Source organism: Hypomesus transpacificus, chromosome 12 (assembly GCF_021917145.1).
Source record: "Hypomesus transpacificus isolate Combined female chromosome 12, fHypTra1, whole genome shotgun sequence".
Taxonomy (NCBI): domain Eukaryota; kingdom Metazoa; phylum Chordata; class Actinopteri; order Osmeriformes; family Osmeridae; genus Hypomesus; species Hypomesus transpacificus.
In genome coordinates, this window is record NC_061071.1 from 5,446,448 (window position 1) to 5,463,869 (window position 17,422).

At 47.5% G+C, this 17,422-nt stretch overlaps 2 protein-coding genes across 2 annotated transcripts; both read right to left on the bottom strand.

Annotated features, from left to right (window-relative positions):
* Positions 1-225: 225 nt before the first annotated feature.
* pir (pirin) lies at positions 226-9,383 on the bottom strand. The gene is made up of 10 exons (XM_047030910.1): positions 9,268-9,383; positions 6,257-6,365; positions 6,006-6,098; positions 4,143-4,223; positions 3,332-3,538; positions 2,345-2,429; positions 1,533-1,577; positions 832-914; positions 662-728; positions 226-542 (listed from the first exon to the last, which is right to left on the bottom strand). Exons 2-10 carry the CDS (start codon positions 6,350-6,352, stop codon positions 424-426), a joined length of 876 nt encoding a protein of 291 aa, XP_046886866.1. The 5' UTR covers positions 6,353-6,365; positions 9,268-9,383; the 3' UTR covers positions 226-423.
* A 43-nt stretch (positions 9,384-9,426) lies between these two features.
* On the bottom strand, positions 9,427-14,331 carry zgc:113276 (uncharacterized protein LOC553748 homolog; the record flags this gene model as incomplete). Its single annotated transcript, XM_047031352.1, has 9 exons — positions 9,427-9,581; positions 10,254-10,343; positions 10,539-10,703; positions 10,867-11,106; positions 11,202-11,335; positions 11,815-12,241; positions 13,398-13,613; positions 13,723-13,931; positions 14,199-14,331. Coding segments are annotated over 9 exons (1,761 nt in total), but the record flags the coding sequence as incomplete, so codon positions are not given.
* Positions 14,332-17,422: the final 3,091 nt, after the last annotated feature.

A 17,422-nucleotide genomic window follows, 5' to 3' on the forward strand; every position in this document is an offset into this window, starting at 1 on the left:
GCCTCCACACCCCTCCCTCACCCGACCACTCCCCCTCCTGCTCTGCACCCCTCCCTTCCCTTCCCTTCCACCAGCCCTCCCCCTCCTGCTCTACACCCCTCCCCTCTCATCATCCACCTGTCTCCTCCCCTCTTACACCCTGCTTCCCTCTCTCCATGCTTACAAGGACAGGAGAGTCTACCCCCCCCACCCATCACTAACACATAACAAGACAACATGCATAGCTTAGACTTAGAGTTTATTTTGTAATACAGCAACGTGGTTTTCATTGTCAGTAACATTGTCAGTGGCATGTTGATCAGTGAATATATACAAATGTAACATGGATCACATCAAACATGACGAGCAAAGCAAATATCGTACTTGCAAATATTGTTGCGTGGGGAAACATGCAGTGTAAGCACCACGGGGCGCGTGTGAGAGTCAGACTGCCTCTCTGATCTTTGACCTCCAGCCCCTAGCCCTCTCGAAGCCATTGGTGTTTTCCTGGTAGTCTCTGATAGCCTGCCTGATCTCCTCCTCTGACGTCATCACAAACGGCCCTGAGGAACAAGATGGAGAAACCAGTGACATCATCAACCAGCGACTGGGCATGGACCCTACCTTGATGAATGTCCGGCTCCCTGAACCACCCCCGCTATGCCCAGGCACGGAACCCCACCCTGCTGTACGACCGGCTCCTTGATGGGCTCTCCAGCAATCAGAACAAAGTGGCACTCCTCCGGAGTCTTAATGTACAAAGAGAAGAACTCAGCTTTAAAACATGTCCTTCCTTAAGCAGGCCCGAGTTCAATACCCGCCTTGGTCAAGCAGACAGTAGGCCTGCTGTACCTTGTTCTCCACTCTGACACAGTCCCCCTCTCCAAGCACCACCGTGTGGTGCGGCTCCACCCTGCTCTGCTCCTCCTCAGGACCTGTGGGGAGGGAAGGGCAGCCAAAACAAAGGTAACCCTTAGTTGGCATTTACGTAAGTGTAACAGGCCTGAGACCAAGGAGAGAGAAATGGAAGTGGGGAAGTAGTGAGGATGAGATAAGGAGTTTGTGAGAGAAAAAAGGGGGCGAGAAAGAAGAAGGGAAAGGACAGGGAAACTTAGGGTAAGAGAGTACATAAGTATGGCATTGAGAGAAAGACTGTGTGTGTGTGTGTGTGGTTGCGTTCTGTGAAGCTGGAAGTCATCAAGCCTTCCTGTCTGCATGAATCACAACAGGATAGAATCCTGCATGGTATCCTCCTGGGTTAAACCTGCTGCTATTGGCTGGAGATCACACAGGCCCTCCTAACTCTGACACAACCTCCTGACAGGAGGGGAGGGGGAGGCGGACAAGAGGGAGATGGAGAAGGAGAAGGAGAGGGGGTGGAAAGCAGGAGCAAATAAGGAGATAGGTGCACCTGCTGGGGGTTGTGAGTAGGAGGAGAGAATGTTCCAGAACTTGGAGTGTCTGCTGGACTCTGACTGGGCTTTAGTTTGAATAGTAAAAAAAACACGACACCCAGAAAGCAAACCCTAACCCCAGTCCAGCCCAGCACTCACCCACGTGAACGACCCCAGACAGGGAGTAGATGAACGCGGTCCACCCTATTAAAAAAGAGACATCGTTAAACTAGACAGATATGTAAATAACAAAAAAAAACGGTTTGAACCAAAACGGGTATTCACAATAAGATGATCCATTCTCTCTGTCATGCAACACTGTGTCTGAAGAAGCATTCCACAATTTGATTCCATTACGGTAATAAAGGCTGTAGGCATCTGCCAACCACCAGTCAGCTTCCTCTGATTCAGAGGATTATACAGCACATTATACTGGCAAACTGTCTTCCGTTCAGAAGACTTGGTGTCTGTCTCTGTGTGTGGGTGTCTCTGTGTGTGCAGTAAGTACAAGGAGGGTATTGACAGTGGTCCTTGATCAAATTACTTGAAGTTCTCAATGGATGACCTTTCAAAGACTGTCACTGTGTGTGGCTGTGTGTCTTTGTGTGCATATCTGCTAAGGGTATGCCATGTTACATAAGGAGTGTGTGTCGTGACCAGGGTTGACCACACTGGCATGGTTGAATCTAAGAGTCCTTACGATGGGACAAACAAAGAGACAAACAACCGTACCACACACACACACACACACAATGAAGGAAGCCAAGTTCTTGTTTTCAGTTTGGGAATTTTTCCTCAACATGCCCTCTGCTGAGACATTGTCCTTCTCACCATCAAGCATCCAGAATACGATTCACTGTCTGTGTATACTCAAATACACGATGTGTCTAGACTGTCATCATGATATAGATATGGTACGAGATGCTGTATCGTGTGTATGTCACGTGCACAGCCGTGGTGAAGATGAGCACCTGGAGAGACTGGCTGAACATGATGAGCTCCTTCCAGCAGTGTGAAGTCCAAGAAGAGGGTGGGAGTCCTGGTGTACACTGGGGACTAGACACACACACGCACACACAAACACACACATCGTGTGACCCAGAGCAACCAAAGCCATGTACATGGTTGGTACTTTACCAAAACACGTGCTACTGATTTTCAGACAGAGACAGATGGAAGAGATGAAGAGAGAGAGATAAAGATGGAGTGAGTGAGAGAGAGAACAAGGGGAAGGGCGGGGCTCTTACAGCTGGAAAACCAGACTGAAGCAGCTGAGGTGGTTTGAGGCCTGCTGAAATCATCATGCTACTGATGGTCATGTGATCCCAGAAGGTTTCAAACCCAGTCGACCTACACAGACAATAACTTGATTGGTAACCTTTTTTTTCCTTCGTCTTTCATTCCCCTAGGGGATCAATAAAGTACTTTTATGTACTAAAACAGTGTTATACAAGGTAATCAATCTGGGCCCCAGCACCAGTGTCGTAGTGCTTCTTTGACTATGTGGTCACATTGGTTTTTTGCAGAATGAGAAATATGAAATTCCAGGATATGGTGTTTGTTATGTTTGAGCTGGCAGACCAGTCCGCACCCTAAATCCGATCCACGTTTGGAGACGTCAACGTTTCCAGGAAGAACCCCAGGATTCCCCTCCCACTTCCTGTTTACAGTTCTGATGTCACTTTGAGGCCAGACCATAAACATTATGAAGAAAAAAGAAGAAAGGGGAAGAAAACAGGAGAGGCGAAGGAGAACGTGAGGAAATGGGAAGGAGGAGCAGTGGGAGGAGGGGAAAACCTGAGAGGAAAAGAACAAAGAGCAGGAGGAAGAGGATGACGTGGAGAGGAAGATGAAGGATTAGGAAAGAAGAGGAGCAGGATTAACAGGAAGAGGACGACGAAAAGGATGATGAGGAGAGGAGAGGACGGGAGGAACGGAGGATGATGACGAGGAGAGACCTGTGCCCCCAGAGCCTCTCCTGAGATGACGGCCACCGTGACTCCGCCCCTGCAAGGTCTGGGGATCTCGCTGCTCCGAAGCTCCTGATAGGCTGGCTCCACCATCTTGTCCCGCCCCCGGAGGTTGACCCACAGCTGCAATCCGTGGAGGGGCTCGTCCGACACAGGCATCTCAGCATGGACCACACCCCGGCCTGCCGTCATCCACTGACGTACATACAAACATGCGCACGCACGCAACCAGGAGAAACAACCACACGATTTCTTGCTCTAATTGTAAATCTGCTTGACGTTTAGCTGACGTGACCGTTAAGATACCGCTTTTTTAAGGTGGCCCTGAGCCAGACCCGCACATGCACATACAAACATGAAACGGGCACACATAAACACACTCTCGATCTAATGGGACGATCCGTGGCAGTTCCACTGAAAGGTTCTTCCTGTGGTTCAGATGTTTGTGTTCAACAAGCAGCATTTCTACAGCTGAGTCAGCACATTGTGGCTTGTATGTGCGTGTGTGTGTGTGTGTGTGTTTGTGTATGTGTGTGAAACTGGGTTTACGACTATGAACACAGGAAACACCCCACAGGCATCACTTCTCATTAGTTCAGTGTGTGTGAGAACGAGAAAGAGAGACAAAGAGAGAGAGAGACAGAACTAAAACGTTGAAACCCTAAACTTGACACCTTCGAAAGTGCCTCTATTATACTCACAAGGATGGTGTAGGGTGAACGGCAGGGGTTGCCCTATCCTGAGTGTTGAGAGTGTGTGCGTGTGTGTATGCGTGCTGTGTGTGCCAATAGAAGAGTACCTGCAGGTCTCCAGGCTTCAGCCGTCCAGAGTGTCGACAGAAGTCCTCATGAGCTGACTCACCTTGGAGAAGGTAGGTTACCTGGACACACACACACACACAGTTCTGTAACTGGTTAAGGGAGGTAGCTTGAGGTCAAATCTTACTCTGGAAACGGATGGGTCCAACATGTTCTTGCACTTTGCACAGCAGGTTTTTTCTGAGGAACACGCAAACCTGTTCTAGATCTTTCCACAGCAATGTTCCCTTGAAAAGAACATATGCTGACTTAAGTTAATATATACAGGACTGCAGGACTTATTTGACCATAATACTGTCTAGAACGTTCCATAAATACACAGAACCGTGTGCTGTCCAGAGCAACAGCGGGGTATAAGTTTAGGGAATGTGGCTGTTCTGGGGTCAGTTCCTGTGGTCAGGTTTATCTCTCAAAGACTTGTAGAGAAAGGGCCAATTGGTCCAGTTCCAGGGCACTGTTGAGCTAGTATGTGTTCACTTCCAGGACGCCGTTGGGGGTGACATGAAGAGGAGTGCTGGGTGGGTGTTAGCGGTCAGGGGCCAACATCTGCTTGGGGGAGGCTGGTTAGGAGGGGTGTGGGGGGGGGGGGGGGGCTGGTGTCCAGTGGTTCCAGTGAACTGGTTCCACAGCTGTGACCTCAGTGCATCATGTGACTAAGAGTAAACACACCTGCAGCACAGCAGGAGAAGGGAGGGGAGAAGAGGGGAGGAAAGGGGAGGAGAAGAGGGGAGGAGAGGGGAGGAATAGGGAGGAGAGGAGGGGAGGAAAAGGGAGGGGAGGGGAGGAGTGGAAAGGAGGAGTAGGGAGGAGAGGAGTGGAGTGGAAAAACGTCTGGTTCAGTTTGGCTCAGACACTATAACATTAGAGACTTAACAGACTTCAGAAGTCAAGTTACTGTCACACACACCCTGGCCCAGTGGTTGTAGCTGTTCCAGTGTATATGTTGCATCTGTCTGTGCGTGTGAGCTGCATGGGGAGTTGTATGTGTGTGTGAGTTGCGTGTGAGAAAACAGGATGGATGCTGGGTGGGGACTCGATATATTCAGTCAGGCAAGGGAATCACAGACGACCACAGAAATCCACTCTGCTCCACAAACACCACATCTGAAGCATACTGGATATTTCCTGGAAGCCTGATGCCCTTCTTTTAAATACAATAATACGCCTTTTATGGTTGAATCAACTCAGATTCTTACAAGTATGTAATTTATTTTGTGTCCTGGTCTGACATTTTCCTGTCAACTTCTAACCCTAACAGTTCTAAACTTCTTAAAATCGGTAAAAAAGTAAATACTTTTGGACAAAAAGTTCAGTAAATACTAAAAGGTGCGATATCTACTGATCAAGTCGTCGAACAGCTTTTCCCAGTTTGTCATCCCACTAGCGCCATCTGCTGACAGATACAGGTAGACTGCCAGTCTGACTGAAGTCGTGTTTTTCTTAAGCCCAAACTGAACAAAAAAAATTGTTTTATGAACCTTCTGTGATTACGTGAGACATTTCCACAAAACTGGTTTGACTAATTACAACTCAATAATGTAAGCGTCCACATAAGCCACCATATTTAACTGTCCTAGAATCAGAATCAGAAAGGGGTTTAATCGCCATGAAAGTTTGCACAGACAATGAATTTACTTTGGCAGGAAGGTGAATACATTCTATGTCTCTATTGCACAGCTATCAGTGTTGTTATGCAGTGTCTCCTAGCAGCGTGGTGTATACCACTACCTGTAATAACTGAATACAACAGGCATTTTAAAAAATGTGGTTTGAGTTCAAACTTTATAATCTGTTAGTTGATCATTGGAGCTCTCAGTCCTTTCAGGATGTTAGGGGAATATTACCGTCTCAAAGCCCCTGTGAGGATGATCAGGAAACCCTGCAGGCTTCCTGACACAGAACTCATCCAGCATCAGGAAGGGGTCCAGGTTCCTCAGCTGGAAAAAATAACAGCAGTGTGAGGTGTCTTAAACCTCCCCCAAGCCTGTTCCACTGCAACTAAACAATATCGTTCACACAGCTCTTACAGACCCTCAGATGCCAGTTAAGGTGAAGGGCTCAAGAGTTCAGGAGTTCATGGGCTGTGATCACTCACTTCCTGTCTCCCAATGCTGCGTCTGACCCGGGCTCCGACTCCCTCCGCCTGTTCCACGCTCTTCACCGCCCGCTCTGCTCTCCTCACTCGCATCATAACAGCTTTATCTCTGGAGTGCACCGTGAATAGTGCAGGGGGCGTTACGTCCCAACTGGTTCCCAATTTAACTGGTTTCCCAGCTGTGCGTGCACCTATCAGTCTGCCTCCATCGCCAGATTCGTCACAAATTCACAAACATATTACTGCCGATTTTCAAGTCGGATCTCATATTTGCTGCGGCAAATATGAAAGTAGGCCTATGGGCTACGGGCGCACTACATTAGACTACCATTCGCGACAAAATAAATGGAGACAAAATAAAACATTTGCAGGCTTGCATGAGGTGGGATTCGATCGCACTAGAGCAAAAGTACATACAAACGACAGCCTGTTGATTTTCACCATGAGCTATGCTAACTCTGAAATATTTACGAATTACGTTGGCCTTCACTTAACATTTTGATTTGGCTTCTTCTGAATCAACTGGGGTTCCCATAGACACTACCCAAATGTAGGCTAATCACGTATTTGGGGTTGTTTGGAGGCAATAGCCGTATATTTACCATGACATCAAAGCTCCTTCTGACACCACATATTAAAAATGCATACTACGTTGCTAACCCAGACAATACGATCAAAATACGCGTAACGCAACATGGAAACATTCGTATATGCGATTTGTGTAGCCTATGGCTGAGTGTTTCTTCGCTATATCTTTTGAAATCAATTAATTTCATAATTGTATACCCGAATGCCGCACCCGAATGTCATCTCCATATTAACCACGATATCACACCCTTAATGAAACCACATATCTTTTGGGGTTACTTGATTTGGGGTTCATCCAAAACAGGCGGTTACCTGTGAGGTTATACCTTGCCGTGATTATCAGAAGTAGGATCATGTCTGTGGCCACGTTTCTATATCATGCAGCGACGATCTAAGTATTACTTCGCAATATGTGGTGTCATTAAGGGTCTGTGATATCATGGTTAATATGGCTATTGCCTTGAGACAACTCCAAATACGTGATGACTACGGTTCCAGGGCTCTCAAGTGTCACGCATTGAGAGTGACAGTCACTCACTCGTGACAATCACGCCCTCCCGCCACACATTGTATTTCTCATGCCGAAAACAAATATTTATAATATATTTAATATGCTGCAGCACCCAACCAAAATTCCTTGGGCCGCCCCACTCTCACTGTGGAACCGGCAGTCAAGCGCGTCTCCTTAGTCAAACCTGCCACTTATCAGCCAATCAAAAAAAAGAAAGGGTCTATACAATAGCCAATCGGAAAATAGCACCATTGTATCTGGGTAAGATTTAATGCAACAACCAATGGAAAAAAAGCATATCCTGTAATTGTTCGTGATTCTGCTACGTCTTCCGAAAGTTTTGTTCACCTACAAAGCAAACCGCTGGAGCTCGAGCATCACTTTGAGCACAGTCATGATCTCCTGTTTTAATGTTACAACAAATTCACAACTTGTTTGACACAAACAATGACAACTTGACTGCTGTTAAAAAAATGTTTCCCTGATAATTAGCATCAGTTTTTCACAAGTCTCTTAACCAACAGTTTTACAGCCTGTTCACTGACAACACCTGCTCAGAACAAGTAGTTCATAGATTTAGCCGGTGTGTATCGGTGAAACTCACTGGTCAGGTAACTAACTGGCCACCCGCATCATCTGTTATCTAGCTTTTCGTTGGCGAAGTTGGTAGTGGCGGCGCTTGGGATGCCAGAGATAGCAGAATCGAACCCAGTGCGGGATGTAATAGGGTCCGATTTCTTTGACTTTTAAAATTATGTCATATTTTATTATTATATCCTGGCCATGGATGCATTAATCATTGCTGCCTTTCAAAGATGTCAGGTAAAAGGCAATTAATTAATACATTTTGACCCCCTGACGGGGGACGGGGGGATTGAGAGCCCTGACATCGTGTCTACAGTAACTAATTAATTCAGAAAAACCAAAACAGCCTAAGGGCCAACGTAGGCCTATGTAACAAATTTGTGACTAACCAACCATGTGTTTCAGTAGTTCGTAGTGTAACACAACTTATAGTAGGCTTAGGTGTGTTTTTGCTCGTGGGATCGAATCCCACTCGAATCTTTTATTTTCTTCGCTTCCATTCATTATGGTGTGAATGGCTGTAATGTAGAGCTCACTACATTTGTTCAGAATATACAATTATGGAATGAATTGATTTCAAAAGATATAGCGAAGAAACACTTGCATATAGGCCTATGAATGTTTCCATGTTGTGTTACGCGTATTTTGATCGTATTGTCTGGGTTATCAACGTTTTTAGTATGAATTTTTAATATGTGGTGTCAGAAGGAGCTTTGATGTCGTGGTAAATATACGCCTATTGCCTCCAAACAACCCCAAATACGTGATTAGCCTACATTCGGGTAGTGTCTATGGGAACCGGTTGATTCAGAAGAAGCCAAATCAAAATGTTACCTGAAGGCCCTGTAAACATTTCAGAGTTGGCATAGCTCATGGTGAAAACCAACGGACTTTCGTTTGTACGTATTTTTGCTCTAGTGCGATCTAATTTGTGACGAATCTGGCGATAGAGGCAGACTGATAGGCCTAGGTGCACGCACAGTTGAGGAACCAGTTAAATTGGGAACCGGTTGGGAAGTATAGGCTACAGGTGAAAGTAACTCTAAACTGTAAAAATTGTTGCATCATAAAATCAACAATCATGAATAATGAACATCGGTAAAATGCAACTTTAATAGATTTGAACTGGGCAAACATAGGTTTACACAATTTGATGAGTCAATCTGTCTAGTTCCTGTAGGATAGATAGACAAACCTGACAACTTTTTTTTCGAGGGTCGAAGTCTGCACTCGGCAACAAAAACTTGCACTTCCAAGAATAAGATGACAACTTCTAACAATACCTTCAAGCCCTGTACAATGTACATCGACATCACTTTACACTTACATTTGCTGTGGTTGACGATCAAACTCAAAAACAGTCTTATTGTTGTTGCCAATGCACCTGTCGTGGCTGTGCAGTCTGTAAGAGCATCCACCTGGTTTCGGGTTTCAAGGCGTGGCTAGTGGTGTTGTCCCGGTTGTCACCATCACAACCAGAGCATAGCCTTGGCATTACAACCACATCAGCCCGTGCATATGTTGAACGTACTCCTCGGTGCGCGTTTTCTCCGTCGCCACTTCCGGATTACCCAGGATATCCTTGGCGATGCGCATACTTGCTGCCTGTCCTCCTGCCAGATTCACTGCGTGCGGACCAACCTGCGTGCAGGACAGCAGAAGCGCGCTGCCGGGTTAGTGAAACCTGTAGCATAATTAATCTATTGCATCCACCACGAGTGTTGTCTAAAAAGGTTCTAGGTACTATGAAACAACGCTTTGTATCATCAATGTTTCATTTCTATTAGGTAGTCAGATAAAACCGGATCATTTTTCTTGAAAAAGGAATTCCTCATGTGACCCCTCTGACTTGAACAATTGTTTTTTCTCCTCGTATTCCGTATAACCTGCTCACACGTTGGCTGGCTTCCACAGAACATTATTATATTAAAAACGTAGTTCACTGTCCCCCAACGGGTGTGAGAACGTCTTACATGTGAGGTGTTTTGTTTTGTTATTTTTCGCATGCGGGGCATTTCAGGACCGCGACTAGTTGACACTGGAATCTGATATTAGCCACATTTAAAATGACAATGTGAACAGACCGCCCAAAAATCGGATCTGATAAATCGGAATTGAGAATTAAAGCTTGCAGTGGGAACATAGACAGCTGAAAAGGGGCAAAAACATATTTTCCTTATATATTCTGTCTTGTTTATAGTGTTCCATGGCTGGATGTTGGATACTGTCCAAGTGTTTATATTGTCACCTGTAGGGCTATTCTGTTAAGGAAAGGTCTTTATGAAGAGTTAGTGGGTGTTAGAGATACATCACCTGGAGGGCTGTGTATTGGCCCATTAGGTAGAGAGGACAGCCTGGAGACCAACACAAACTCTCCCTGATACAGGGCAATCCATCTATCACCTGCAAACAGTGAGCGCCCACACAAAATCATGATTACAGTTTAGTGGGAAAAGGATGGTTGACTTTAAATCCACAAAATATGACCAACAATAGATTTTTACCCCCCTCCAATCCCTTCACTCCTCCCCCCTCCATCCATCCATCCATTCCCTCCATCCATCCATTCCACCCCTTCCTCCTTCCCTCCTTGTCCACCTGTATGGGGAAGTCCTTGATGACGTGTGAGAGCAGGGGGTCCTGTTGCACGTCCAGCTTGCAGCCCGTGGCCAGCCAGATTCTGTCCCCAGCCCAGCTGTCTCCCTCTGGGGTCAGGGCCACACTCCAGGCCTGGGCCCTGTAACTCCAGCGGGCCTCGCTGACCTTTGGAAGATGGGGGAGGGGGACAGACAAACGCATTCTTCAGTACATGTGGGGCGTTTCAAATAGTGTGCCGGGTTTGGGAGGAAGACGAGAGATGAATCAAGTGCATCTTGAATCGGGCGAAACAAACGAACAAAAAAAACACAGCCCAATGTAAACAAACCTGACAGTACGCTCTGACGGAGACACGCCCACTCTGTATGAAGGGCTGCAGGTGGGCGTAGGCCTCGGGGGTGACGGCCCCGCCCTTCCTGGCCTGGCGAATCATGGCCAGGCGTTTGTGGAGGCTGCTCTGGTTGTAGAACTGCCTGAGGTAGGCCCGTCCATCCAGCTTGATGCCGTGCTCCACGTGGGAGTAGCGCCCCACCAGACTCTCCACGTCCCCCACATCGAACTGCTTCAACTGGGGGGGAATGGGGTGTTGAGGTTGGGTGAGTGGGTGTGGGTTTGGGGGATGAGCCAGGGGGAGCATAGTGGATTGGTGGAATGCCATCTCACCTGCAGGTGTTTACGCATCACCCATGCCACGTGGCTTGCGCCTAGCGACAGCGCCGTGGAGACAATGTGAGCGCTGGTCAGGCCTCCGCCAATCACCATCACCCGCTCTCCCGGTTCACACACAACGCAGGCCTCTGGACAAACGTACACACACACACTTGCACTTGTAACTGCAACATACGATGAAACTACAAGGTAGTTAAAGAATTACATTTTGTGTTGCAAGAATGAAGGAATAATGATAATAATAATAAATGTTGGAGAACTGGCTGCCAAACAGCACCTGTCCCACTTTGCAACCAACTAATGATTCAGTAACTGTGTCAAAATCTAACGGACAGATGAAGACAATAACCAGTATTGAGTCTGATTACTGTTTCAGATCTTTTTAGCTCTTGATGTCAAAAAGCTCACATGAGATCAATTGCAACTGCAATAAATGACAAACACTTCACACATATTGCAACACTTTACTTGGGGTGCCCCCTATAAATTAGATAATCTCCATAAACATAAACAATTGATGAGTCATTATATTTAATACTTTGATAGCACTCGTGTCATTTTGTTTCCAGAAAGACCTGGCCTGGAGTGATACAGTCTTCAAACCTACCAGGTGAGAGCAGTGTCTCACTTCCTGTTTCCTGTGTGCGTGAGCAGGTGGGGTGCATGAGGGCGACGGTGTGTCTCAGGCGGTCCTCCGGGTAGCTCTCCTGAATGGCCGACACCCAGGAAGGAATGTTCGCCATCTGGGACCGGGTGGGTCCTGTCGCCATGACAACCCTCCGAGCCTCGAGGATGGTCCCGCCGCGGAGATGGACTCTAAAGAACTTTACCTCCTTCTCCTCTCTGCTCCTCCCCACCTCCTCCTTAGTCTCTTCTTCCTCCTCAATCCCATCCTGCTCCTTCGTCCTCTCCTCCTTCCCTTCCTCATCCTCCTCTTCCTCCTCTTCCTTCCTCCTCTTGTCATCCTCCATCACTGGTACGATCCTCTCCACTGTTCCTCTGAGCAGGACTTTGTTCAGGTCGTACCTCTCCACCTGCAGCTCCCAGTGGCCAGTAAAACTCAAAGTTCATATCAAGCAACATGCATGTATCTTTTGATGTCAATGAATAAAGCCGCCATTCTTCATTCCATATCAGCCGTTAAAGATATCTTTTATCAGCCCACATCAGACAATTAAGGTATTTCACAACACAGCAGTGGTTACAGTCTTGTATTTATTTATATTTTTGGCTTTACACCTTCTAGTGCTGAGAGACTGAGACACAACACAACCATGCGAACACGTTTATCATTTAAGTGACACACAATGCAGTTTACTTGCATGCACAGTACACCATACACAATCCTGTTAAGGTGGCCCGCTGTTAGATGTGTTTCTGTGGTTAAACAATTAGTTGTACTGTTAAACCAGCAACTATCCTGTTAGACAATGTCAGGTGCACAGATCTTCAGCAGGTCACCACACTACGTGCTCCGATACTTGAAACACACACACACACATATGATACAGAGACATCACTCAAACAGTCTTTTAGAATTTAGAATTTAGATTCTAAAACTGGTTGTTCCCATCCTTGATTGTGATTGGCTATATCGCGTTCCATGCCGTTGTAAAATCCAGCATAACCTTACAGGTTGTCCTCATAACATTCTTTAACATTCCATATTAGATTTATGTAGGAACTATACTTTGTAGTGGCGGAAGAATGACGGTTTGTTATTAAACTATTTTGTTTTCTAATAGTTTTTATGTATGAAACCATATCAAATATTTGTAGTAACAGTTTTAGAAAAGCAATAAGCCCCAAGAGGCTGTGCTTTGCGCTGATTTTAGAACAGGTAAGGCGGTTTTCGGCACTTCGCTTCACGTCGTGCCTAACAACTCCCCTTACCTGTTCTAAAATCAGCACAAAGCACAGCCTCTTGGGGCTTATTGCTTAAATGTAGTCATTTAGCAGACGCTCTTATCCAGAGCAACTTACAGTAAGTACAGGGACATTCCCCCGAGGCAAGTAGGGTGAAGTGCCTTGCCAAAGGACATTTTGACGCGACCGGGAATCGAACTGGCGACCTTCAGATTACTAGCCTGATTCCCTAACCGCTTGCACCCACAGAAACACTGCATGCACACACTCTCCCACACACTCAAACTCACACACACACACACACGTGTCCATAGCCGGTCCGACCTGCTGTCTAAAGAAATCCACGCTGAGTTGAGCTCCAGGCAGACTGAAGCACAGGCGGTCCTGAGGGCGAGCATTCAGCCCCAACCTCTGCTTCTCCTTCCTGCCCAGTCGGCTGTCGTTGAAGAAAGTGTGCTGGTCCAGGATGTAAGCGCGGTCGGGCAAGCTGTGTAGCTCCTCCCCGCGCCCCTGCTCCACCACGAACTGCCGCAGCGCTGCCTGCAGGTTGGAGCCAGGCACAGGGGGGTTTCCGGGCTGGAAGCATGTGTGTGTGTGGTGGTGGTGGTGGTGGGGGAGGGGGATTGACAGTGTACATGTGTGTGGGTACCTTGTCAAAGGGGTCAGTGTGTACCAGGGTGTGTGAGCGGAGGTGGGGGATGTTGAGGGCGGTGAACTGGCTCTCCCAGAGGGCGGCCCATTCTCCATAAGAGTCTACTACTCTGAGACTCAAGGGGGGCCCAGGGGGGCTGGGGGGACATGGGGTGCCGGGGGTGCTGTCCAGGACCCACTCTGTCGACGAAAGCTGCTCCGCCCGCCCTTGAAAGACACACAGAATCATCCAACTCCAGCTTGAATTCAGCTGCTGTGAACAGCGAGGTAGGGACGCGATTTGTACAAATCAAGCTCGCTCTAGTATGACCGTAACACGACAGGCAAGACGCAAAACCTCAACGACTGTATACAGGAGCACCGTCAACACGAGAAGGGAAGAAAATGGGCACGACTGTTGTCGTGTTCCTGTGAAGTGCAATGGGACTGCTGTGTGTGTTGATGCGTGGAGTCGGGGTGCTTCTTTAGACTCACTGGGCGGCGCTCTCCTCCTGGTCCTCCCTCTGCTCTTGGACAGGCCCCGTCTGGGTACGTTTTGGCCAGGCTGGGGGTCCAGCCGGTGGGATGACGGGTCAGAGGGGGGGGGGGTGGGGGTGGGAGAGCAGAGTGGCCAGGGTCAAGGCGTGAGGCCCGCCTCCTATTATCAGCACGTCCAGCATCCCCTATAGAAACAGACACCACAGAAGCTGTGTCTCAGACGCACTGAACACTTTAACAAACACGTGCACGACAGCAAACTTCAGAGGAAGTCTCATCAGCATGAAGATGACAGATATGTTGCAGCTTTAGAAACATGCAACATGCCCAACATATAGGGGGGGGATCAAGGGGGGGGGGTAATGTGTCTCTTTGGTTTGTAGCAAACCAGGGGATTCAGACCAGCCAATACGGCCCCGAAGGCGGGTCCATCGACTTCAATTGGGGGAGGTGATAGAGAGAGTCTACCTGCCTGTCGAGGTGCTGCAGCCACTGGGCACATGGCACTGGTCACACCTGGAGCCCATCAGACAATCAGGCGAGGGCTTAAAGGGAGCCAGCCCAAGGCCGCAGGGGAGGGAGAGAACCAGAGAGACCCTGGAGAAGCGTTGCCCAAACAACTAACCTTTCCCTCTGCTTTGACCCCCCCAGAACCACACTCCTTGAAGGACAACAGACCCCGGACGAGAAGACCCCTAATTTAAAGTTTGTCCCACTACCCTTACCCTGAAATCCTATTGTAAAGACCGATTTATGTTAACCCCCCTTCTTGAGTCCTATTTTATTGTGTATCGGGCCTTCAAGTCCCCTGGGTTGCTACAGGTTAACACACATGGGTTCTTCTCCTATCTCCTAACTTGTATTCTTCTCAGTCCTAAATGGCTAAAGAGATCAAACAGCAAAGAGACACAGAAACAGGATGCTGAGCGCTTCCGGTGCAATGTTAAGAAAGCCACTGAACCACTATCAGTCTGTGTGTTCAACCTGAGAGAGGACTTAACATGTTAGATAAAAGGATGCTATGAACCTTCAGTTAAGCTATTTTACTCTTTGAATCTTTGAAGCGCTCTGTTGACTGTGAGTATATGATGATTCTCAAGTGAATGTATGTGTTTGGTGAATTAGTTTTCAGTATAAGCACAGTAAAGTAATATGAGTGATTCAATAAGGATTTAGTTATTTGTGTACAGTAGCTCGATATAGACTGGATATGACACAACACCAGTCTAAGATCGTCATTCCTTTGTTATGCATAATCGTTTTGCCGCATTTCCAATGATCCACAAACATTGAGGTGACCCTCGACGTTTGCATCCTTTGTGGTTGTGTTCACGGTTTGAAGGTTCACGGTACAATCTGTGCGTTGCACTGCCGGAGGTCTACCACTGTCCATGTGAGCTCGTGAGTCGCGCCAGAACACACATCGACACACGCCAACACACGCCAGCCCAAAGGCCAACATGGACATGGGCCAACACGGACACCGAACAAACATATGAGCACATGTGCCAACACACAGATGTCCATACATACCTACAGCTGTGTGAAGACCCAAGATCAGAAACGAGTTCTGGCAGACGACCTGCACACCGTCACACAGTGCCGCAGCTCACTTGTAACCCAATCCCACCCGGCGACTGAATATACTCTGGCCTCCTATTGGCCATTCAGCTGGGGGGAGCTGAAAATAGACTTGGAGTGTAGAATGGGGGGAGGGATGATAGGGGGAGCAGGGGAGGAGGAGACGGGGTAGGGTTGGGGCCAGCAAGGAGAGGGTGGGTGGTGGGGAGTGAGGAGGGTATGAGGGGGAGAGGGAGATTGGGGTGTAAATAGAGTGCTCCTCATGACTGACTGCAGCATGGTTGGCAGAGGGGGACCTGTTGTCAGGTCTGGGTCTGGCTCTGGCCTGAGACCATTTTGAACAGTCATGAAATTCGCCCATTTCTCTCTCCCTCACTTTCTCACACTCACTCACTCACTCTCTCTCTCTGTCTCTATCTCTCTCTGTCTCACACTCTCTCTCTCGCGCTCATTACCCCCACAAAACACACAAGCTATTGACTTTCAAGAAACTCTCACAAAACTAGTTTTCTGATTCTCTTGGTTTTGGGGTCTACCAGTACTTCCTGCTTTAAGTATTTTGTGATGGTGTAGGTACTCCATCCGTACTCACTGAAACCTTGCGTTTCTTTCTATGAAGAAAAGACCTACACCTTTCAGGGTTATAATGTTATATCGTTGTTTTATACAGCTCCGAGGGTATGTAAGTAATTAACAACAGTTACCGGACACCTGTGTTTGGTAACCAAAACTTTTTTTAATCCTCTGGCAGTTTTTCTCTGACCTTTGTAGGTTGGTCATAGATCTGAATACATTTACAATTACAACTAACAATTGCAGTGTTCTAAAACCTTTAACCAGTAATATATGTATACATTTATATCTTTCTCACTCTCTTTCACACACACACACACATATACACACTTACACACATACACACACAGACCATTGTGCTCAAGACCTTGCAGTCACAAAAACGTTTTAAAATGCAGAAGTTGTACAGGTTGTACAGGTTGTGGGGGGCGGCGGCGGCGGGGGGGGGGGGGGGGGGGGGGGGGGGCGGGGGGCGGGGGCGGGGGGGGGGGTGTACAGGTGTTTATAGTTTGTGAATTCAGAACATATATGCATGTATGCAAACTATAAACACCTGTGCAACCCCCCCAACCACAAACACACATACATACACACACACATCCACAGACTGTGTCTCTGTGTGTGTGTTTGTGTGTGTGTGTGGCTTAAAGAGAGACTAGTCGAGGAGAGGAAGTGAGAAGGGTGTTAATTGCCTCAGAAATACAAACCCACGACAAAGCTTCCTGTATGATGCCTGCTGGAAAAGGGACTGTCCCAACTCGCAACGCAATTCTGGGCTGACCACACTTGATCAATGAGTGATGGAGAGGAAGGTGTGTACGTATGAGTGTCTGCTGGTTGTGTCTGATTTCAACGGCCCTACATGACCGGTAATCTCTCGTCAAATCTCCTGGTTCCGTTTTGAACCGTTGACCGTTCATAAACGTTTATCTTGTTCAATTTCACTTCTGCAATTTGAGAATGGTCCTGCAGTTCCCCCTGCTCCAACTTCCCCCTGTCACTAAGTCCTTGTTCCTCTCTAATCTGGGGGTTGGCCTGGAGAGCAGACGTCCCTGTGTTGTGTCAAC

Bases quoted from the DNA above. Each gene is read 5' to 3' on its own strand.
- pir (XM_047030910.1), bottom strand. From the start codon at position 6,352: ATGATGCGAGTGAGGAGAGCAGAGCGGGCGGTGAAGAGCGTGGAACAG. The intron at 6,099-6,256 runs GTGAGTGATCAC...TATTTTTTCCAG, and splicing joins GCAGCATTGGGAGACAGGAA to CTGAGGAACCTGGACCCCTT. The intron at 1,578-2,344 runs GTGCTCATCTTC...CTTTTTTAATAG, and splicing joins TGTTCAGCCAGTCTCTCCAG to GGTGGACCGCGTTCATCTAC.